Source organism: Molothrus ater, chromosome Z (assembly GCF_012460135.2).
Source record: "Molothrus ater isolate BHLD 08-10-18 breed brown headed cowbird chromosome Z, BPBGC_Mater_1.1, whole genome shotgun sequence".
NCBI lineage: Eukaryota > Metazoa > Chordata > Aves > Passeriformes > Icteridae > Molothrus > Molothrus ater.
This window is the reverse complement of record NC_050511.2, coordinates 7,939,937-7,964,089: the sequence shown is the minus strand read 5'-3', so window position 1 is coordinate 7,964,089 and position 24,153 is coordinate 7,939,937. Positions and strand designations below refer to the sequence as shown.

General features: G+C 38.4%; 1 protein-coding gene across 14 annotated transcripts in view; it reads left to right on the top strand.

Annotated features, from left to right (window-relative positions):
- Positions 1–24,153, top strand: part of UBAP2 (ubiquitin associated protein 2) — a 140,775-nt gene that overhangs the window by 47,625 nt on the left and 68,997 nt on the right. For 7 of the 14 annotated variants that reach the window (XM_054517834.1, XM_054517844.1, XM_054517833.1 and 4 more), the window contains 13 exons: positions 2,712–2,764; positions 7,289–7,356; positions 8,423–8,612; positions 9,284–9,497; positions 10,931–11,202; positions 12,178–12,356; positions 13,453–13,660; positions 14,845–14,884; positions 17,405–17,588; positions 20,076–20,142; positions 20,825–21,020; positions 22,285–22,376; positions 23,277–23,327. In XM_054517834.1, coding sequence (XP_054373809.1) covers positions 2,712–2,764; positions 7,289–7,356; positions 8,423–8,612; positions 9,284–9,497; positions 10,931–11,202; positions 12,178–12,356; positions 13,453–13,660; positions 14,845–14,884; positions 17,405–17,588; positions 20,076–20,142; positions 20,825–21,020; positions 22,285–22,376; positions 23,277–23,327 — 1,814 coding nt within the window. The remainder of the gene's footprint in view (positions 1–2,711; positions 2,765–7,288; positions 7,357–8,422; positions 8,613–9,283; positions 9,498–10,930; positions 11,203–12,177; positions 12,357–13,452; positions 13,661–14,844; positions 14,885–17,404; positions 17,589–20,075; positions 20,143–20,824; positions 21,021–22,284; positions 22,377–23,276; positions 23,328–24,153) is intronic. The other 7 variants (XM_054517835.1, XM_054517839.1, XM_054517842.1 and 4 more) reach the window with 3 other exon arrangements.

Here is a 24,153-nt window from a genome sequence, read left to right as displayed (position 1 = left end):
AGTGCAAATCACAGCAGTTCTTGAGCATAAATTGTATCAGAGGTGCTCACTTCTCAAAGTTTGTTGTAAAAATGGCCTTGTGTTCTGGTAATTTACTCACGTCACTAGTTTGATAGAATTTCATAAGTTTCATGGAAAACTTCCTTTGTTACCTTAGTTATGAACAGCCTTAAATTACTCTGAAACTGAAGAATGACTAGAAATAAGGAATAAATTAAAGAGCAACTTTCAAGAGGGACAGTTGTATTCTTTGGAAGGTACAAAGAAGTTGGTGTTTGGGTTTTTGTTTTCTGGGAGTTTTGTGTTTGGTTTGTTTTTTCAATATCTGCTGTTGAAGTCAGAAGGAACATTTTAAGGAAACATTCAGGTGTTTCTAGAATGCAAATCCAGAAGGAAAGAACTAGTACATAAGTTTGGCATAGACCAAGTTAAATTTATTTTGGGGCTAATATTGATGTTTATTCAAAGAAATTGTAAAAATTAACGAGTGTGACAGGGAGAGAGGATAATTGGAGGAACATAGCTGAAGACTCATCAAAAGATGTATTCTGGTTTTATTGGGTTGATAACTTTCTAAACTGAACTTAATACAAAGAAAAAGAGGAAAGGGTCACAAATAACCACCTAGGTTGAAGCTTGTATGATAAGGATCCTAGAAAACACAAAACATAATTTTGATGGAAAACAGAAAACTCTTGAATTGTAATGCTTTGCAAAGCTTGGGGGAAAGATTGGGAAGTGGATGCATGAGTTGCAGTAATGCCAGGGTGGATTTTGGACTAAAAAGAAATTGATGGTCCTGTGGCAAGATCTGACTTAGATCAATAGGAGAAAGACGTTCAGAAACTGAATTTAGTGCAGAGAAGAGTACTAAAATAACTGAGAGTGGGATGATTGAGTTGGGAAAGGAAGAGTGTTAGTAAATGACACTAATAAACTTGGCAGCTTGGATAAACTAATAAAAGGGTGAAAGGCTGTACACAGCATTTAAAAGAATAAACCCTCAGGACTAGCTTTATAAGAGGGAACAACAGACGGTTGTTTAAATTTAATGTCAGGAAAACATCACAAGTATTATTTCAAGTAGGTTTGGTCTTCCAAAGATGGTGGAAAATACACAAGAGTCTGACTTGATGTACCTGAGCTCTTCTAGTGTTTATTTTATCAGACTCCAAGCTCTGTTTTAGTGTTCTGGTGTCAGTGCAAAACTTGTCTTCTAGAGACAGGCACTGGGTTATGGGAGATAAATACAAGCAGGGCAAATACTTTGATTTCTTCTTCAAAGAAGAAATACTGGGGGAAGGGATTCTGTTCTGGTCAGAGGAAGGGAAAGAAAATCAACTGTTCCTCTAAAAACTGCTGCTCATTGGGCTTTTCCTCCTTTTCAAAATTACTGTCGAAATGTGTGGATTACTCTAGAAATTTGAGGCATTGTAGTAGTAGTTTTGCTATAGGGTACGGTTATTCGTAAAAACATCCTCCCTGGGTAGAAGCCATTTGCTAAAATGTGAGCATGAGGTATTTCAGGCAACTCTGCATTGCTCCACAGAGCCCACACAGAGCGGATGTTACCTTGTTCAGGACCTGCCAAATAATTTTGGATTCCAAGGTACAGTTCCCCTCTCTTCCCCCCACTGTGTGTAACCTCCACGGTCAGCCCTTTTGCCTGACAGGACTGGCGCCGCTCAACCCTCCTCTGCCAAACCCGCTGTGGTGTCATGGGGTATGGAGGAAGCACCAATGCAGTTCTGGCATTAGTACCAGCTGGCTTTGATGCTGTTTTTGGGGGGCTTGTTTCTGAATTAATGTGTCTCAGACCAGTTCCTGGTTAAATGAAAGGTTATGATTGAAGCAGCAGTCTCTTTGCTTTGTACTTGATCCAGGGTGCTGGCGGCGCTGTCTTTGGTGCTGGTGTTTTCTTTGCTCGTGGTTGCACAGTTTACACAAAGGCTCTGGTTGTTGTTGGAATAACCTTCCCTGTAGTGCTGCCGGTGGTCAAGGCCTTCAGTCCATTTATTGCTCTTGCATGTCTGTACCTGCTGTTTCCTATGGAAGGGGTTGGGTTTTTGCATCCATAGGATTGGTTTCTGTGGTTTTCCTATTTCTGCATGCTTCACTGTGCTCCAGAGTTTGCCAAATCCAGTCTGCCACAAGTTACAGGAAGCGTTTTTTCCTACAGTGGATGGAAATTTAAAGATTGTCCTGCTACCATCATAAGAATTGTTTGTGTTCTAAAATAAGTTGCTCTCTCAGGGAAAGGACTTGGAGTTGTGCTACTCTGAGGAGTGAATTAACAGGTTGGAAAGTAGTCTTCACAGGCATAGCTTGGGTCTTGAAATTGAATGTGTTGAAAGTAGGATTGTGGGTCTTGGAGCAGGTGTTGGTGGTTGTGTTTTGTTCTGTATGAATTTGTGTGTGAAGCTGGAGGATCCTGTGGGAGGGTTGAGTAACCTCTCACTGCCATTGGACCCATAAGAGGAAGTTCTTGCAATGTTTGGGATTAATTGTTCCCCTCCCAGAATTTTAATTCTGCAGACTAGTTTCCTAGAGCTTACAACCATGTTTCCAAATATGTTTCCAACCTCCATCTCCTTGCTTTATGTTCCACTGATAATGAAAAGGGGATTGCTTGTAAAGCAGAAGGATTGAAACACGGTGTTGTGCCTTTAACTTGTTCCTGTTTTTTTTTTTTCCTTCCTCTGTTATAATAGGAGCATGGAAGAACTCAATAGAAGAATGGACAGCAGAAGACTGGAATGAAGATGTAAGTGCAACTGGCTGGATATACCAATTGATTATTTATTCTCTTCAGAGTTTGTGTTGTTTTCAAAAACTAAATATTTGAAATAATCCATTATTTCAACTTTATTTTCAGTAGAATGAAAATAAGTCATCCCTTTTGCCTCGTCCTGCAAGATGGAATGTCAGTGTTTGTCCTTGAAATGTGTGAATGCTTCATGTAACTGATATGGAAACTCCATCCTTACCTAATGATAGGGATGTATCTTTTGAGAGTATTGAAAGAAATACTTAAATTCCTAGGTTTTCTGTATCAGTTAATGTCATCAAAAGCTGACATATTTTAAACCCGTCTTTAGTTTCCTGAGTGTGTGCTAGAGGTGGACTAAGGGCTAAGAATGGTGGAAATCTATGAGCTATTCTCACCCCTGTTTGATGCTGGTACAATACAGCGCTTGTTGTAAGGGATGGGTGTTGAGCAATTATGACTAGAGATAGAATTTGTTTTAATTAGTTACTAGAGCTGAATAATTTGCAAATGAATTTTGAAATCTCTAGCCCATTGTTAATTTTTATTAATTTTGGATCCTGGAAAAATCCCTATAACCTAGGAGAAAGTTAATAGTCTGCTAATATTCAGAAAGAGTGAATGAAATGTCAAGAGGCAGATACGTTCGCCCAAAACATGCGCAAAAAAAAAAAAGGGAAAAATATGTTATACCTTTTGTTCTAAACGTAATCGCATTCTACCACAAAACATTTTATGTATTGAAATCTGCCTTGAAAATTTTGGCAGATCTGTTACAGAAGGACCCTTACTGAATGTGGGCTTTTGTAGGAAGGCTATTAGTCCTCCCAGTCTGAGGCCAGATGCCATCTAGTGCCTTGATCAATGATTGGGAAATAAAACTAAAGTAATTGCTTAATAAAATGTTTGTAAAATACAAAATATATTGGTATAGCCTTTGAAAGTGAGCCGATCATGGTGAGATTTGGACCTCTGCAAGATTTGAACTCTTCAAATGAAAAATACTTTAATATAGCCAAGTATCCATTTGTTTTATAGGAATAAAGACACACCTTCAGAACAAGGGCCTGCTGTCTGGAAAACAGCAACTCAAAAAGTTTCCAGGATTGTAGTGGATGATGAAAAAAGAACAGCTCCATATGAGCTGATGCTGTGTTAAAAAAGCTCCTATTGTACTATTTTTGCCTGTTGGCACTCTTCCCCATCTCTTAGTCATTCTTGAGTTACGTTTCTGTATGTGGATGTTCCTGAACTTGATTCTTAAGTACCAAATCCAATTTCTAATTACTTTTACAGATGAAAAATTGTGTATAATAGCTGAAAATATCTGATCAAAGATCCTTGAGAAGGGAGATTTTAGTTTAAGGAATCTGAAAGGGTTACTTTAGGTGTGTATGATGGACTCTGGTTTTGGTCTAGCAGAGGTGTAGTATGAGCCTGTGTCTGGAAGATGGATCCATGCATTTAAGTGTGTAACAAACAGTTCTAGTGGCATGACTATTGATTAAAAGAACCAAGAAAGCTGATATATTTACTGTCTGCAGGGAAAGACTGGGTGTTTTTCTAAAGAATATTTCTGTTTAAATGTGGTGTTCTCTAGTCAGATACAAGTTATGAGCAAGTGAGTGAAATTTAACATTGTTTGACCCAAGAAGAATTAGGTCTTTGTGACCTAATAGTCCTGTCTGTTCCTTATCTTTTGCAGTGAGTATTAAGCAGGTATAATAGGTTGTCAAGGTGCTGTTAAACAGAATGGAAAGTGCTTGCAGTGAAAATAGGAGGTTTTGTTTTGTTAAAGGGATATTCAGGGTATTAACAATGAAGGACTAGACAAATATTGAGGTACTTTAGATAGCTCTGGGTTTTGCTCTTAAAAGAAAGTAAAGTTTAACTACAGCAACTATTCCAAAGGAAAGAAATAGATAAATACAAATTGCTGGAAAGTGGGTAATGGCAAACATGTTCTGTTTTTATTTGAAACCCCAGCAACACTTATTTTCAAAAAAGGAAAGGAAAAAAAAGGAGTGTGTTTTGTTGGAAGTGGTTTCTTTACCTGGAAGCAGCATGAGAAGTTGTTTTAATTTCTTTACCCTCACTACATCATACCAAAACAGTAATAAGCTTTTTTTAAATTCTGATTTGTTGATGTTGAGTTTCTCTGAGGATGCTGGAGTATATTTTCCTCTTCTTCTTACCATTCCTGTACTCCTTTAGGAGCTGATAACCAGTTGTCAAGTGCATTGTCTGTTTGGTGATTGGAGAATGATTTTATCATAGGAACAGGAGCTGGGAAGCATGGGCATTTCACTGGAGATGGAGGACATACCCCTGTGAGGCCAACACCGACAAATGGCTCACAACCATTCGTTCAGTTCTGGGAAAATGCCAGAGCCTCAGTGAAAGATTTGTGAGTGTAGTGTGCAGCAAGCATAATGGCTTGATTGGGAGCTGAAAATTCTACTTCTGAGAACTACTAAATACATCTGGTAATAAAACTTTTCAGCTGCCACAGCTCGAAATATGTGTTTTTACGAATGCCATAATCCCTGCAGAGTACTGAATTAAGTGCTTGATTGGACCTTTTGGCAGTGAGTTTGCCACAGGTTGCAGTGTAAATCTCAGTGTAACTGAGCTGGTAGCTGGAGACTGCAGTTTGCATGCTGGTTCATCTATAGAGAGCATTTATTCTCTCACACATCAAGCATGCATTTGCATTGTCACAAACATCCTCAGTCTCCTTAATTTGCTGAATTTTTGGGGTTCATCAGTGTTTGTCCCTGATTAGTCTTTTCTTGGTTATGTGAGTGTAAGAAACTGTTGACATTACAAAGAATTTAATATTTAACCAAGGGATTGCAGACCATAGAGTGCTGCTTGTGCCATTAGCTGACCTCCTTGTGCCATGTAATGCAGGAATATCATAATACCCCAAGTATTATGTACCCAAGTACAGTACACATTGCTCTAAAATAAAACACATCATTCGGAAAGTGCTGGACAATAGAGGAACAGCCTTTTCAACTGAAATGTACTTAAGTGGAATGTTCTTTCTTTGTTTTGGTTAGTACACACAGTTGTGGGCTGTCAGCATTCATCTCAGGACAAGTGATCCAGAAATGAGGGATTAAAGTGCATTGTGTTGGCAGCAAGGGAAGGGTAAGAAATGGAGGGAGGAACTGTGTTAGGACTGATTTCTTCATGGTCTCGTGTGCTCCTTGCGAGAGAGTGCTGGGAGAGTATGTGAGATATCTCTACTCTGCCTCTGAGTGGTGATTTGCTCCCAGTCAGCTCTTCTGTGCCCTTCTTAGTTCAAGGAGACCCCTATCAGATGTCCATGTTCAGGAATCACATGCTCTCAGTAGAGCTGCCTGTGGGATGGCAAATGAAATCGGCTCATGTCTGTGGTGTCCTTTAAACTGCTAGAGATATATGCAGTTAAAAATGCATAATTTCTAGAAGAGCTGTATCAAATGGCCGATTTGAAAGGTGTTCTTTGAATAGGTCAGTTATTCTTCAGTCAAAGACAAGGCTACTAAAGGAATTAAGGATGATTTTGTGAAAAGTAAATTTAAAATACAAACATTGTACACGCCTAGCTCTGTCTTGCTAAACCTAACCTGTACTGGCTTAAGATCTATTCTGGTTTGCAAGTACTCCTGTCAGTAGAATCAAATTAGCCCTAGGACGTTGTAGCTGTTCAACAACTACTTTTTAAATGACAAAAAGTATTAAAAAATTCAACCACATAGCAAAAAAACAACCCCTTCTTTTCCCCCAAAGTCCCAACCAGCTCCACTTCCCCAGGTGCCTGTGCGAGTATCTCTCTGTATTTTAACAGCATGGTGAAAACAGTGCAGCTTTCCTCTGTGGGTGGTCTGACTTATTACATGAGTGTGAGCATGGCTCTCATTTTATTACAGGTTTCCCAGCTCGTGCTCTCAGAGCACTCAGTTAAAGATGTTATTGCCTCTCCTAACAGAGCTGCCAAGAAGGAACCATGAATGCTGGTTCACTGAACTTACCTGTACTTACCTGCATCTGCTGGTGGTGGGAGCTGAGATGTCAGATGCAAGGATACATGGAATGAGTGGGAGCAGTGCAATGTGTTAGCCTTGTGCAATAAGATTTGTCAGAGTTACTCTGTAGTGTCATAAATTGTCTGCACGTTGATGGTAGAATGGCTGTTACATTAATTACTTTCTAGTGGTGTATTTCAGTTAAATTGTTTCCCAAGCTGCTGTAGTTACATTGGTGTACAGTTCTATGCTGGTGTATGTTGTCAGTAGGTCAAATTTCCTAACCCAACCCTCTAATTAAATAGGTACTTGATTTTGTAGAGAAGATTTTACTGGAGTTTGACTACATATTTTTGTCTTTTTAAGCAGAGCTTCAGAGTAGCTGTTTGTAATGGTAGTTTGACTTTACTTTTACATTGAAAGTGCATGACCAAAGTGGAATTTATGCAGATGTTGCAGGAGGGAAATGTGAGCATATGAGATTCTTACCCCATCTCTTTTTCAGCTTTCTGAAACAAAAGTCTTCACTGCATCTTCTGTTCCAGCTGAAAATCATGTGACTCCTGGGCAAAGGTAAGCTCTTCTTCCATGTTTTCCCTATACTTTATAAACCTTCTCCTTGATTAGGCAATGTTAGCTTGCACACATAAAATATTGAATAAAAACTGTCTCAGAGATTGGTCAAACTCATCTAAAAATTGAAAAAGCCCTGCTTGCAAATTGTTGTTTCTGTGTCTTCCTGAGTTACGTATTTCTGACTGTAAAAGTGGAGACAAACTAACCAAATGTGTGAGCATAACACATCTTCTGCATCAAGACTGCTTACAGACAGGAAGAAAAGTAGCTGGGAAGAAAAATTTTTTTGCTGTTAAAAGGGAAGCTCTGGCTTTAGTGTCCAGAAAATGGGAAAGCCTCTCTTTGTAGATGCAAGAAGTGTTCAGAATGTAGTGCTTTGGCAGATGTGTTAAATGAAAGCTTGCATTGACAAAAAGGTGAATTCCCTGGTCAACATCACAGTTACAAGCCTTTACTGATGATAGAGGGTTAAGATCAAGAACCAAAAATAGGTCAGTTGCTGCCTTCCTTTGCTTGCCTTTGTCTTCAAATGCCTTGCTGGTGGTGTTGTGGAATCAGCTGCTTCCAGTAGCTTCATGTTCCTGAAGAGCACATAAAAGCGTAGTGAACGCTTTGGTAGTTGGATAGCATGAGATCTGAAAACTAGATAGGCTAATGGTTCCAAATGTCCTGATTCTGCTCTACTGCGGCAAAAGTTTCCATATAATATGGATGTGATTTGTATGAGGCATGGTGTCATGTGGTGTATAATTTATATTTCTTTCTTTCTTAAAGGTAGTATATTCATGTGTTTTTTGTTCTGTTCTTCCAGTGGATGTCCCTCAGATTGTTAGAAAATGTTTTAGTTCATCCACTCAAATTGGGGTGGGATTTTTTTGTTTGTTGGCAAAAAGATCCCTTCTCTCTCTCTTGTATGGTAGACAAAAAACATCTGAAGAGACTGCTAATCAGTAATAATTCTGTTGCTGGGATGGCAGCTTTAGTATTGCTAGTGCTTTCCCCAGTGTCACTGAAGTTTAATCACTGTTCATTCATTCCAGCCAAGTTTCACTTTGTCTTTCAGCATTGATTTGGTGACACTGCTTCAAAAGCCGGTGACATCTACCCAAGAGACAGAAGGCAACTCATTTGAGTCTCCTCAGCAGCAGACCTTTGGCCAAGCCTTAGTATTCACAAATTCTCAGCACAGCACCCAGATGGCATCAGGAACAGGCAGCTCCAGTGCTGTAAACTCTTACTCTCCTCAAAGTCTGGTAAAACTATCCTGTGCTTTCTAAATATTTTGTTTTCTAAATGTTGTTCATGAGTAAATATTTCAGGTTAAACAACTTTTCTAGTGCTGGTCATTTCATGAAGTGTTTTGGTATTTGTTGAAAAAAATTAAAATGAAGAATATAATTTTTTACTTTCAGCCCCCTCCCCCCCTGCCACCAAAAATTACTTTTTTCATTTTTGCTGGTTGGTTATTTCTGCATTTGCATGAAGCAGTTATATTAATTTTTGATTAGAGAGCAGATGTGCTCATTGCTTGCTGATATAGGATGAAATAATTTGTTTATAGTTAAGAGTTCTAGGCCAGAAAATGGATATGTTATTTCCAAGCCACATAGTCAACTTCTTCTTGTGGAAACATGCCTATTTCTGAGTCAGTTTTGAGGGTGTGAGATGAGGTGTTTATTCTCTAAAAATTGGTCCAACTATTAGTAAGTCTATGATATTTTAAGATGCATAGGTTCAAATAAGTTAGTATTATTGTGATTACAGTAGTGGAAATTTTTACTGGTCATTTGTTAGTAATCTACATCTGCAAAGATTTTAGTTGCTGCCAGATAGCAGCTGTAGGCATTGACCCTATGATTGTGTTCAATTATTAGTTAAAATATTAACTCCACTCCTTCCCCTTTTCTTCTTGGTCTTTTGGTAGTCGGCAGTTATTTGTTCTGGCTTTGGAGAGCTCAGATCTTCTAAATTGGCAAACTCTACTGGTTCCCAAATCTTGGACCAATTGAAATCACCGGGATTGGGTCAGTTTACCTCTCAACAAACCAATAGCAGTTCTGCCACCACTAGCACAGTTGCTGCATCATCCTGGGATCTAAAACCACCTAGTACTCAGTCCTCAGTCCTCAGTCAGTTTGGTAAGTGCTTTGACACAGGTTCTTCTCTCTTTCTCTTTATATTAGCCAGTAGGATTTCTTAATGCCAATGATAGTTTAAAATTACTTTAATTAAAGACTTTAAAAAAAAAATTAATCCTAGTAATATAATTACTTGCAACATTTTAAATGTTATGCTTATTTGCTGGTAATAAACATCACAAGTATATAATAAACTAAGTTTTATTAAGCTTAAGCCTATCCCTAAATGTCATTACATGTTTAAAGTTATTGAGCCTTCCAGGTAGTGACATCTTTGATTTAGTGTGCTTGAATATTTACATGGAATTTTGTTGTTGAGTGTTTTTCAACAGATACTGGAAAATACTTATTTTCATTGTACCTATGCTTCCTTTAGCTGAGTGTAAAGTTGTGTACTTGTATTTTGTTTTTTTCCCAAATTCTCTCTTCTAATTGTTACATGAATTTTGAATGAGTACTGTGTAATTTCTTCATAATATGCATCACGCTTCAGTGTTCTTTCCGTAGTGTGCTGTGAAGGATTCGGGCTACTTGTTTTGTATATTTATAATTGTATGAATTTTTTATGTAATTGAGTAAAATTAGTTGTAACAGTGAGAATGACAGAAACTTATTTTCTGTAGTGTTGTTCCTAGCAGAATCCTCACTGTGAAGAAGATACTCTTGTGTCTCTCGTGTGTATATGTTTATGTGTAGATAAGCAGCCATTGGTAGCAATTACTATCTTCGACATGCAGAAATTCTAAAAAAAAGTACATTTTATTGCTTTCTAATGGACTTCACCAACTGAATAAAAACCCTTTCACACTGGAAATGCTGAAGATCTCTGTGGTGGTTGACCAGTGCTTTAGGTCACCTCATGGCTTTCAGCATCCAAAAACTATGAAAGGGAAGACTGGGGAAAAAAGCTGTTTATGTCCAGCATCTCTTTGATTCTCAGCTGTTATGAGATGGTAGAAGACTTCCTATTTTTTTTAATCTTCTTCTTTGCAGGGGAAGGGAATCCTAACTCATACTACCTCTAAATTGCAACAACTACTTACCCCTTGGAAGTAATCACATTATATCAGCTCAGTTAATTACAGTGAAACTTGAAATGTTTGATTAAAATAATCTGTAACAGTTTTTGAGGACTTGTGTGTGATAGTACTGTGACTGTGTAGATAGGTCTGTTTTCACATTTTTGGAAAAAAACTAAGTAATGCTTGGCCACAGCTGTTTATTTAAAGTAGAAGATGTATCAACTGTTGTCCTTATTAGTGTTATAGTGTTAATGATCCATGTGAAACCCCTGTGAGGTCTGAAAAGACTTCCAAATGCTATAGAATCATAACTTTTAAGCAGCACCTGGGTTCTTGCATAAAGAGTAGAACCGTGAAGAGCAGAGTTCAATGCTTTAATTTTGATATTTCCTTTTTTCCAACACTGGACAGACTTTAAATCCCAGCCGGAGCCATCTCCAGTTCTGAGCCAGCTGACACAGCGACAACAACAAATGCAGGTGGTTCCTGTTCCTCCTCCTGGGCTAGAGTCCTCCTCCTCCCAGGTAAAACTCCGAGAGCCATCACCAGTTGACACCTCTACAGCTGTTAGCAAAATACTACAGCTCCCCACTATCTCTATGGATAACCAGGCAGTGACTGTTCATCAAACCCAGCAGAAACAGATAAAACCACCAAAAAGGAGGATAACTCCAGCATCCAAGGTGGGTAATTGAGTGATAGCTTGTCATTACTAAACTTAAAAACCACAAAAACTTGTGTCAGCAGTGGTGTAGCTAGCAGGACCAGGGCAGTGACTTGTCTCTCTGTACTGGACACTGGTGAGGCTGCGCCTCAAATCCTGTGTCCAGTCCTGGGTCCCTCATACAAGGAAGATATTGAGGGGCTGGAGCATGTCCAGAGAAGGGAACAGAGCTGGGGAGGGTCTGGAGCACAGGTCTGAGGGAGCTCCAGGGGCTCAACCTGGAGAAAAGGTGGCTCAGGGGAAACTTGATCACTCTCTAGAAATGAGGGTGTAGCCAGGTGGAGATTGGTCTCTTCTCCCAGGTAACAAGTGACAAAACAAGAGGAAACAGCCTCAAGTTGCACTAGGGAAGGTTTAAATTGGATATTAGGAAAAATGTCATCACTGAGGGGGTTGTCAATCACTGGAGCAGGCTGCCCAGGTAAGTGAGAGAGCTACCATCCCTGGAACTGTTTGAAAGATGTGAAGAGACATGGTGCTTAGAGACATGGTTTGGTAGTGCTGGCTTTAGTACCTGGACTTGCTCTTAATGTTCTTGTCCAACCTTAATGATTCTGTGATTTGATTTGGTAAATGTTTTATATAAATTGCTAGGGAGAAGGAGAGCAAAGATCTTGGTATATTTCTTATCTATGAAGCAGGATGTACTAAGCTGGATAGTTATTAGGTCCAAAATATTGTGGTGATATCTTTTGCAAGCAGATAGCTGGTTGCTCTGTATGGAAAATGGCTGTTGCTGAGTGATTTTTAGATTCACTTAGTAGCCACAATATGAATATTGGTGGGGGGTGGGAAGGGGTGTACAAAGATGCTACTTTGTTATTGTGGAATAGTACAGTTTACTCATTCAGATCCAGATTAGAGCAGAATCAGTGGATTAATTTCAAGTTGCAGATGCATGCAGAAGAATTATGGCTTCTTTTCTTCCTTTAAGATTCCTGCCTCTGCTGTGGAGATGCCTGGATCAGCAGACATGACAGGGTTAAATGTTCAGTTTGGAGCTCTTGAGTTTGGATCAGAGCCTACACTCCCAGAGTTTGGATCAACTTCAAGCAGTGAGAATACCAACCAGGCGACCAACAATAGCTTATATTCAAAATGTGTAAAGTATGTGTGAGTTGCCCTCCTGCATTCTCAGGTGTTCTTGTGGGGGTCAAGTTTGTGCCAAAAACATCATGACAGGGTTACAATGTAATGAAAGGAGAAAATATGATGACTTGTTTTCTGTGGACTATATCTTAAATGATAATTTTCTACTCTAATGATAATCAAAATCTGCCTGGATGGGTAGATGTGAAGCTGGAGATGGAGATGATATGAATATAAATAACCTTTTAGTAAGCCATCCTTTATAGAATTTTTTTCTCATGTTAAATTGCCCTGATTTTCAAGTGTTTTTGGGGGTTTGTTCCTCACTACCCATGTTTTTCTCCATCTGACCCAGCAGAATTGACCTTTTTACCATATATGTATGTTAGTTAGTAGATTAGCAGTAGGTTACAGATCTGATTCTCCTATGGTATGAAAAAATGAGAAAAGAAGCTAGGCTTTCTGTATGCAGAAGCTCTTACTGAAATGCTACAACAGCCAATGATAAGTGCCAGTGGACCAGTAATCCAGTTTTAATTCCTTACTCATTGAAAAATCGGCACCAGTAAAATGCTTCCTGAAGTTAATTCAGAAATATTAATAGAAATGAACTTCCACATAACTTGTAGTTTTATACATAATATTTAAACTAAGTGGACAATAAAACATTCCTGCATGTTTTAAAGTATTTTTAGCTCTTTGCATAATTTATTTTCTTTTTACATTAGAATTCTATTGTAAAAAGAATCCTATTGTTATTCATTATATACCAGACGTTACCAATTCTGCTTGTTTAAAAAATAAAGATTATGATCATTAATTTATCCTTGGGAAAGGTGGAAATAACATGACTGAAAAGTGCTTTTGTGTAAATTCTTGTCTTGTTTGGGCTGGAATGAGGGAGGTGAATGGTGCTTAGTGCAGCTGATGTTTTGAAGCAGTGATTAGTGACAACCAAAGCAATATTATAATTTTTTTTAATATTCTTAGATTTTCTAATATAAATAGTGTGGATTATTTTGTGTGTTTAAGGTAGTTCTAGATAGCTATATAGAAGCTGATATTTTCATGAAAGTATTTGAAATACTTACCAAGATGATAAATAATTCTTTTTTTCCAGTGATCCTTTGAATACCTCTTTGCCAATATCCAATACAGTCCAGGACTCCACATACACAACCTCTGCCATCAGCTCTTCCAGTCTGACCTGCTCATCCCAGAGCACTAGCCCAGTAACAACCTCCTCCTATGAGCAGACCTCTGTGCATAGCAGGATAGCGTACCAAAGCTCCATGGCTCCGTCTGAACCAGCCCCTGTTGCAGTTACGGTGAGTTCATTACAGAAACAGGACCTAGAAAAGGGGGAATACTCTTACCGATGTTAGATTTGTATTCCCCTGATACATTAATGCTGTAACCAAGCCAAGTGGTATTTTTGATTTCCAAGCCCACCCTCTTACTTGTTTTTGCTTTTCTTGGTGTGTAGTCATTTTTGGTATTACTGTATTTGGGGTATAAGAGTATCTGATTTTGTGGGTGTTGACATCTTAAATTGTCTTTTGACCTTTTTTTTTTAGTAACGCTTAAAATTCTACTTGAGTTTTCTTCCCTGAAGCTAAGGAACTGTCTCTGTATGTAAATATTAGTTATGGTATTTTGCCATAACTAATAACTTGATGGTTTCTCTACAAGTGTATTTTATTTACTAAATTTACATGGCATCTAGCAAATGGATCCAAATTTTTTCTTGACCCTTCCAGTATTACATTTCTGTTATATTTAAACACCAGTGGGAATTAGTTTTATGTGTTATTTTAATAAACATAAGCAGAGGTCTAATATAGGATGAAGAATCTCTTGGGAGATTCAAACAAACCTGCTGTCTTTGTATATAGAATGTAGGTTTATTTTAAAAGAACTGAGTTTATTGAATGTTTTAGGAACTTGTGAGAGTTTGTAAGTTTATTTACTTCTGGCCTTTGTTATGTGTTGGCTCAGTCACACTTGTCTTCTGCACTAGCTCGTATGTACTGGTGAGGATCAAGCATAGACTATCCACTTCTGTACTCCAGCGTTATCCAAAAAACAACTGGTGCTTCTCAAGTCTTATCTTTCAATGGAAAAAAATTGGCGTCTCTGTGTAACTTGGATAGTTAAAATTGTGAGTTACATTAGATCAAAAGCACAACCATTTCCTATATGTTAATGCAATTCCTTCTTTCATATTGGTGTGAACCTGAAGTTTATGTTATATACAGTACATGGGAAGGTTTGCTGCTGATGGGTGTATTATGGGCAGTGTATGGGTTTCTCTATGTTGAGGACACCTTGCACTTGAGACAACTTTATGATGTAGTTTTTTTAAAGGCAGTAAAAATTTAATTTTCTGCCTTGTTGTTCAATTTAGTATGAATATAGAATTTTGCATGAAGCATGTTCAATGTGTGATTCAGTCTGAGCATTTAATATACTTCTAAGATGATTTGTTAATTCATTTCTTCTTTGTTTACAGAACGGGCACAGCGGTGTTAGGACACAGGCAACACTTGACAGTAAGTTTTCAAGGCTTGGTTGAGCACAGGACTTTCTGTTCGTTCCTTGCTACTTGCTGTGCACACAAGCGTATCAGTGACATTGGGTTTAAGGCTTTATATTGTTCTCCATGACTAATTTATGGCTGACCCATTTGACTTTATTTGTGCTTGCATAAAATGCTGCTTGCTTCTTGACTACAATTGAAATATAAAGGCAGGTCTATTAAATCTACAAACCTAAATTAGAATTAGAGAAGCTGCTTTGCTGTTGGCTTTCCTTTTGAATTTACCTGTCAGAAATCATTTAATATAAAATAAAAATGCAAAATTAGAAATAAATATGAAAATTTTTAGCCGTTCTTCCAGTTCTGAGTTGGGAAGCTGCAAATAGCATTTAGCTGTAGTGAAAGGAACTCACGTTCTTTGAGTGCAGCTCTCACTAGGTATAATTCTATCTCTGCCCTGTTAGAAGCCTGTGAGAATAAAGATGAGAAACACATTCCCTCTTGAGAGTTTCTTACTTCCTTGCAAACAATACTTCAGTATTGACTGTGGTATAAGTGTTAGTTTCTTCATCTTGGCCTGTTTCTAATGTAGCATGGACCTGTCCCAGGCCTGCAGCTCTCTACTTTAGAGTTAAAATAATTAAGGTGTAGTGATCTTTGTGCTGCTCCATGAAGTTTTCAAGACAGCGGTGTGAATTAAAATCTTTTGGAATTCCAACACCTCAATTTTAGGTCTAACCTCTTCTTAAACATCTCTTCAGGTAGGCCATTAGTGGACAGTGTTTCGTTAGTACCAAGTTGAATTTAAAGGATCAGGAGTGTATATGCTCCAAGTATACAAAGACAGTTTTTCAACACAAGAACTTTTCTAGTGTTGTGTACAGAGTTAATAAACAATTTATGAAATTCACTACAGAACCTGTCCTTTTTCTACAGAAAACAAAGAACTGAGTGTTCCTAATACTTTTGTTTTCTGTAAAGGCATTACTAGTCTCTTTTCCTATGCTAGTTCTCCTTTGAGAGCATTTCTGTTTTCTTCTTCCATTGAGTCCATGATATAGTTATGCATCCATATGATTTTGAAGTTGTCTTAACTTTTATAAGTACTTTCTCCTTTCTGTATGTGCTATAATATTCTTAGTTGTTCCTCTCTCTTCTTTGCTGTTCTTTAATATCCAGATCTCGAGCTTCCTAAATCCTTAATTCAAAGTAGGACTGATGTGTTTTACTCCTGACCATCCTACTTGTCTCCTGGTTTTCTTTGTTTTGCACATTGCATTCGGTCATCTTGTAGGGGATCTTAAGATGGTGACTCTGTTCCTTGTGTTGAGGGAATCCTGCCCTTAATATATTGGGATTTTTAAATGTTATTTACTCCTTTTTTATATGAGTTTTATCAGGAATTATTAGATGATATAGTTACTGCCTTCATAACCATGTTTGTCACTTGGATTTCCTTCTCTTAGAGGCCATACTTATTACCAAGGCCAGGACCTTCTAATTCCTCTTTCTATTGCAACCCAACAACCTGACCTTGGTCATTTAGCTAGGAAATCAAATCCATAAAGTGAACAAACTCTAATAAATAACTTCCAAGTGTGTATTTGATTTTTGTTTGATGACCAATCTAAAAGTGTCTTCACATACATTACAAGTTAGTGATGATCCACTGGGTAGTGGTCCCTGGTGCGGTATGGGAATGTGGCCCAGCAGAAGGTAGGGCTCAACCCTTTTCTGAGTTTTATTGGTGAGTGACTGTCTCTAATTCTTTGTTATTTTTTGAAGGAGTAGAAATGAGTGAAACAGCTGAGAATCATGTTGGGCAATAGAATTTTTAGGCCTCTTATTACAGTATAGCAATCCTATAAACAAGTTTTTATCTGTGTAGCCTAAAAAGTGTAAGATAAAACCTAACACTTTTTATTATCTAAATAAAGTGAGTCAATATTTGACAGCTCCTTAGCCATAAAAAAATACTTAATGCTGTGCTCAATTCTGGCCTTTCATTGTAGCTTTTTTCATTCTACTGCAGTACACTTTTGACAGAATATACCAAAGGGATAAGCTATCTACCCCTGTTACTCCAGCAATCTCAGTCTCCATCCCCAACAGTGCTGTGTAGGTCTGAGTGAAGAAGCAGAGCTGTAGGTGAAACTAGATTTCTACAGTGCCTTGAAAGGGCAGAAATTATTTGTGTTTGCTGAACCAAAAGCAAGGAATTTTAGAATGACTTGTGAGTATAAATTAGTAATCCAGATAGTGGCTGGTGAAATGCAGAAGACAGTTGTTTACTACATGTGTAGCAGTGATAATTGTAAATTTATTATAAGTAGAGAGTTTAAAGGGGAAAAAATGGTAGTTCATTTGTGTTTGAATTTTCCTTCATAGTCAAATTGCTCGATATGGTTACCAGTTCTTAATGGTCAGATTTTTGCAGACCAAGGGATGAATGCTACTGTGTTCCTGCCATCTGGTCTGGGATGTCAAGTATGCTAGAATTTTAATTTGAATGCCTCTTTTTAACTTGTTGCAGCTATTTCATCAGTTGCAGCACCTAAGACAGAGCCTTCTCCCTCGCTACCTTCAGCTGGTTCTCTGCCCAGTGTGGTGTCTACCACGGCCTCACTTCTGCCTTCAGCACCACAGCACGTGGCAGCATTGCCCAGCTTGCCTCAGTCCAGTGATCTGGCCAGCAGCTCACTCTCCCAGCTGAGCAGGTACAGTAGAGTTGTGGTAAACTGAGGGGGTCTGTTTTTAGGATAGGAGATGTGTAAGGGTGGTTCCATATCGGGCTGGCAAGCACCAGGGGTCCCTTTTCTTATGTGAACCAGAATTAGGAGAGAGATTCAGAGGAGAACACAAGGCAGCCCCGGGCTCCCTTCTAATGGCAGAGCAGCTGCTGGCCTCACGCTTTCATGATGCATATGCAACTTTGTGTTTCAAGAGGTTTGCTTCAGTCATGCTAGCTAAATCAGCTAAATTGGTTTCCCCAGTTTATTTTTCCTACTTTGTGCCTGCTGGTTTTGATCAGTGTTATATATTTGAAACTATTCTTTAACAGTTTACTACATGGCCAATTTGAAATAACGTAGTCTTATTTGTATTTCTTAAAATTAAAACCTAGAAATAATTTCACAGGGAAACTGTGTGTGTTTTCTTTTTCTAAGATATTTCCTTAAGATATTTCAAAATATCGGTTTGATGTTCCTGGAAGTGCATCTAGCACAATTCAGCTCATTTGCACTGTATCTCTGTTTTTCTGAATGCCTGTTACATCCTCAGTCATGTTGATGCCTTAGGATTTTAGCTTTTATATTTTTCATTTATTTGTAATCCTGTAGTTCTTTAGTGTATAACTCTAAACTCCATATAGAATATTAACTAGTGTCTTCACATTTTGGTTAGTCAAAACAATTCCTCTCTAGGTCTGGGATTCAAGGACATCTTACTGTCTCAGGCCCTGGAAAGTATAAAGAAAAATGAGGTGGTGGGGAGTAAACATGGGGTAAATTACTTCATTACCTGAAGCTGTAATTGAAAGATTAACTGCCAATATGCAAATGGCCCAAACTTACAGAAGTGTGAGAACTCATGACTGGTCATCCATGTCTGTGTGTAGCCCCTGCGGAGGTTTCATCTGCTCTTAATGTACCTGAAGGCCCTTCAATAAATATAATCACTTTTTATTCTCTTAATTTTGTCTGACCTCTGGTTTTAAAGAAGCCCAGAAAAGACATCAGGGTGACAATCCTTAAGCTGCATTGATTGAGTTACATTTTTGATACTAACTTTGTACTATATTTGTTAATACAAGAAACTGATTTGGGATATCAGGGAGTTTTTTTTTCCTGTTTACAGCTAGAACATAGTTTATTTTTTTAACACTCTAGTATTTTTTTGTTGAGCAAAATAGTAAATATGTCAAACAAGAGCAATTCCCTTTACATTGGTCACATTTCCCCGCAATGATTTGTTGACAAGCTGTATAAACGGATGGAAATCAGCTGGGGGTCAATGCTGTTGGACAAATACAAAGTTTCAGCCATCCTCAGGATGCCTGAAATCCAAAATGTGTCTGACTTGGTAGAGCTGATGGCTGTCGTCTGTGTCTCTGCCATAGGTCAGATGGTGAAAAAGAGCTGGGAAGAGTGGGTGAGGGAGTGGTGTAAAACTCTTACTTTTCCCTTGCTGAAGTGATCCAATTCCTGCAGAAGGGGGACAGTTTTGAAAGTTAATCTATGAAACTGTGAAAGCTTATTCTGGGCCTGTACCTTGAAGAGCTACTAGAAGTGTTTGCCCTTAAATTAGGTCATGTAATGAAGCTGTCAACTTTGGTATGAAAACTGTGTTTTCTTGTGGCTATTTCCATAGCACTAAACTAATTTTGTTGTTAGGATCTCTTCGTATTTAGTAATGAGGAGTTTTTTTGAGCACTAATCTATACACGTTTTATATCTTCATTTGGTTACCTTTGTTCTGTATTGGTTCAGTTTATTGCATACTATATACAGTAGGTTTGCATTTTTATATAAGGTATAACTTGTCAGTTTAAATGTTCAGATGCCAGTTTCAGTCACCTTTCAGGGAGACACTTGAAGATCTCTGGTTGAATTATGGGGCAAGTACCCTGCAGTTCTAATTAGTTGAGTTAATGTTAAGCAATTCAAAATGTGAGAAACAACACAGTGAGTCAAACCAAAGCACTGCCTCACTTTAAACCTGTCCCCCATGGTAAGCAGCAGCAGAGAAAGAGTGAGAAACCAGGCTTGTGCTTGTGTGAACCTTGTTTCGAGTTTGGACTTCATGTGTCATGGAGTCATAGGTATTTGATTCCTGAAGCAACTATAGTTTTTCTAAAGATACTGTAAATTGGAAAATACAAATGAATGGTATTTTAGGTGTTTCTTGTTAATAATAATGAGTCTGTACTTGATTTTTTTCACTAGAAGGTAGTAGGGTACTAATTAAAGGAAAAAGTGCCTGTAGAGGTGCCTGTATTCATACAGACACATATACATTTCTCTGTGTGTGTGTATATGTATACACACACTCTTACATGTAATTTTTTCTTTAACTACTCTGTTACTGTAGGTGTACACACATACCTGGAATTCTAATTCTTTAACTAATGGCCTGCTGCATATTTGTATTTGTTAAAAGTGAAAACTAAAGAATTTTATAAATTCTTTACAATTTCCTTCCAGCTCCCTTTCCAATCATCAGACCAGCCTCTCTCCTGCCTCAGTGTTGTCTTCAGGCACATCACATGTGGTAAGTCCTGTTAGTATTGAAACAAGTGCTTGGCAAATAGTCAGTTTATTTCATAATTAGGAACATCTCTTAAAGTTGGATGTGTCTCAGAACCCCAAGACCCATAAGTATAGCCTTACTTCAGGGAAGAAGAATGGTCAGCCCTCTAGTGGGGGAAAAGGGATTACCACTTGTATTTGTACTAGATCAGGAATAGCTATGACAGAGCCTTGCCAGTCACACAGCTGAGGGAAATTGTCGTGCCAGCTAAGGGGGATGAAATAAAAAAAATTACTTCTAACTAGATTATTACAAAACAAAACAAAAACAAACTTCAAAGTGGCAATCTGAAATGTGGACTATTAGCAGTCTGCACTGGAGAGGTTTGCTGACAAAACGCAGGTGACGGAATGATACATGTTACGTTTAAGTTACTGTATTATAGTTTTGTGATGGTATGGCAATTTGAGTTTAGCTCTCATACAATAATTTTCTTTAAATCACTAAAGCATCATAAGCATGCAACTTAGTTGCTTGCTTGGTACATAGGTAATGCATATCTTTTGCATGTGCTGCTGTTACTTTAGAAGTTTTTGTTGTTGTTTGTTTTTTTTTTTTTTCGTTTTTTTTTCCCTTTTTCCCAGCATCTTCCACTGTGGTTTATTTGCTCTGTGATCCTCATTCTTTTTGTCTCCTTTTCTAGCACACTAGTATTGAGAACACAACTTCGCTCCAGCCCTCAACAACCTTTTCAACTGCTTCAACCTCAGCCACTAGCACCACCTCCTCGGTTGTCAGCATGGCAAGCAGTATGAACACTACAAACAGCCTTGGCCTGAGTGTTACCAGTGTGTCTATACCAGCTGCTACCACACGGGCAGCTCCCTTAGTGTCTTCAGGTTGGCAATATTGACAGATCACGTGGATAGACAGAGGATTTCAGTCAGCAGGGCTGTCAGTTGAGCATCTCACCTGCCATAACAACGCTAAGAAGTCCACACTGTTCACTGACATTTCCAGCATGCTGTATTTGCTGGCTTCTGAAATAAAGTTGCCTGGTTTTATGTATTTGAAATATTTGTTAGGGTGTTATGTGGCATTTATATAGCACATTCCATTCCCAAAGAGCTTTATAAATACACACCAGAGCAGTTCTGACTTAGGAAGTCTTGGGCTAGAAAATTCACCCAGTTTGTATTCCAAGCTGTGATCAGCTCCTGACTATGAGTTCACATAAGCTTTAGTTTCAGGCTGTTCTGTGACTTGAATTCATTTGGCAGTATCAAAATATACTGCAGTGGCCTCATTATCATGTGTCACATCCCTACTACCACTTCCACAGAAAGGAAAGAAATGTCTGGGTCATTGCACAGCAAAATAGCACTTTAGAAGGAGGGTCCATGGAGAAGGAGGGCTGGGAGGCTTCTTGCACTGAAGTGGAAGTGATGCTAAATTCTCTTTCTTCTCTGATGATCGTGAACTGCTAAAAGGAAATCTTATAGAGAGAAGTGAGTGATGTATTACTAAGGATCAAGCTTAGTTACAGAAGTATTTTTCATTTCTATAGCTCGTAAATGAAGTGTCTTATGACTGGCCAAAGTGCATTGTTCTTTTACTGTTCTGCTTCCTAGCACTGCTTCATGAAGGCAGCTGAAACCATTTCAGTCTTCTCTTTGCTATTCCTAGCTGTAGTAAGTCACCCACAGAAAGCATGCTGGCAACATTTAGTGCTTTCCAGTCTGTTGCTGGTGATAAAGGGAATGCATTTACAGAGCAGGAAATGAAAGAAGAGAATTTGCTCTCTCAGATTGAGAACAATTTCTAAATTTGCCTTCAGTAAAGAATTGAGCAAAAGAGAAGCTCTGTAATCTTGTAATCCTTGTATTCTTGTAATTCTTGTAATCCTCTTGGACAAAGTAAATGACAAATTCAGGCTATTCTATGATAGGACTGTTTTCAGGCTAAAGTAGCCTGTACTTTCCTTCCCTTGAGGCATGGTTAAACTCTTCAGGCTATTTTGAGCATATTCATCAAACAGCACAAAATCTCCTCTTTATAATCTAAGATGGTGCAGCTGCCACAACTTGTGAGCTGTCTTGTCTCAATGCTGAAGCCTTTTCTTTTCTAAAGGCTTGTTAAAGTGTCTGTATTTTGATTCTACAGGCAAAGCACCCCCAAACCTGCCCCAAGGTGTACCACCCTTGTTGCATAACCAGTATATTGTGGGACCTGGAGGACTTCTGCCTGCCTACCCAGTAAGCAGTTTCATTGTTTCTCTTTGATTTCTTAGCCCTTGGCGCAAGCGGGCCCTCCAGACCTGCTACTGTCTATGCCAAGTCATTTCTGGTGGCACATGTTACTCCTGGAATTCTTGTTTCAAATGCTAAAGAACATCTGAAATATGTTCAGTAGAGGCTTACTGTTGATTGTAAACTGCAGAGCTTTTGCTACAGACCTGATCTGGCTGCTGTTGAAGCTAAACATGGGTGTGGCTGTGGTTTTCAGTGTTAACAGGTTTTAGGCCCTTTGAATAAATTAAGGCTTCTTTAGGTTTGTGTTACTGAAATGGATTTGCCATAGCAGTGGCTGAAATGTGCAATGGACACATGTGCCTGTCTGTCATGATTTGAAAGACTGCACATAGCTTTTGATGTCTGACCAGCATCAACGTATTTTTGGTTATCTGCTTTTTGAATCCAAACCTTTATATCAGTAACTTTTCTGTATCAAACTGAATGTGAGGAGATACCCAGGAGGTTGTGTTGTGGTCAAGTCATCAACTCTTTAATCTTAATGCTCTTTGAAGTAATGATTACAGCAAAGAGGGCTGTTGTTCTTAATCCCAAATCTGAAGCAAGGTAGATTTTTCATAAGTTCAGGAATGATGTGTCTGTGAAAACTGTATTGAAGATGGGACAGTCAAACTCTCCTCAGAGGACATTGTCACCAGGAAACAACATCAGAGTGACAAGCCTTTGAAACTTCAGTTCTACTCTCCTTGAAATGCTGCAGTGCCCCATTGATAGCACAATGTGACATACGGCTGTAGACCTTTAACACAGACTGGGCTTAAGTCAAACTCAGCTCAAAGCCCCAAACTGGTCAGCATCAGAAAAAAGTGTTATAATGATGTTGTATTTTTATCTGTCTTTAAGCAGATTTATGGTTATGATGATCTCCAGATGCTTCAATCCAGACTGCCAATGGTAAGTACATGACTTACTTAATTTTAAAGAAGTTGTCTTCACTGTTGATCATTTGTGCCACATAAATTGATCAATTGAACGGTGGTTAAGAGATTTTCCTTGTGTTCTGTATTCTTTCTTTTGAAATTTATACAAGGATTGTGTAAATTGATACAGAGCAACTGTTGCATCATGCATTTGTCCAGCTGCAAAATCTCTAAATAGACACAAGTGTGCTCTGTGCTCCTGAGTGGAGAAATGTCTAATTTTTGTAGCAGCATTATGACATTTTGTCTAATCTAGTTGAAGTCCTAAGTGTTTGTTTTACTAAGAGGTCAGGTTGAACATCAAGTACACAGGTTGGTAGCCAGTAGGTGTAGCTGAGATTTGGGATGTGGTCATAGGTATAGATCTTTGCATATGCATCATGGCAACAAATGCAGGTGAGCTGCAGGAGGGAGAGTGTACAAAGTTTTTTTCCTTATCTGGATCTAGAATACGAATGGCATATGAGACAGGCTGATAGATTGTAAAAGGGCCTCAGTCTAGATTGCAAAATAAAAAAGAATTTTCCTATCAGAAATGTAGGATAAGGAACTTGGAGAGAAAGTTTGGTAGTAGGTAGCTGAGAACAGTTACATACTAGAGTGATGCGGTATATCTGTAGAGGCAGAAATGGAGCAGTGAGGAGTGATCTGAGAAGACTGGATGAATGCCATAATGTAAGGCCCAAATAAGTACCAGGTATTCCATGTAGAGCTTAGAGCAGCCAGAGTCAGATAGTTTAAAGGTGAGTACCAGGGATGACTCAAACAAAGCCCTGTCATACTGCAGACCCTGAATTTAA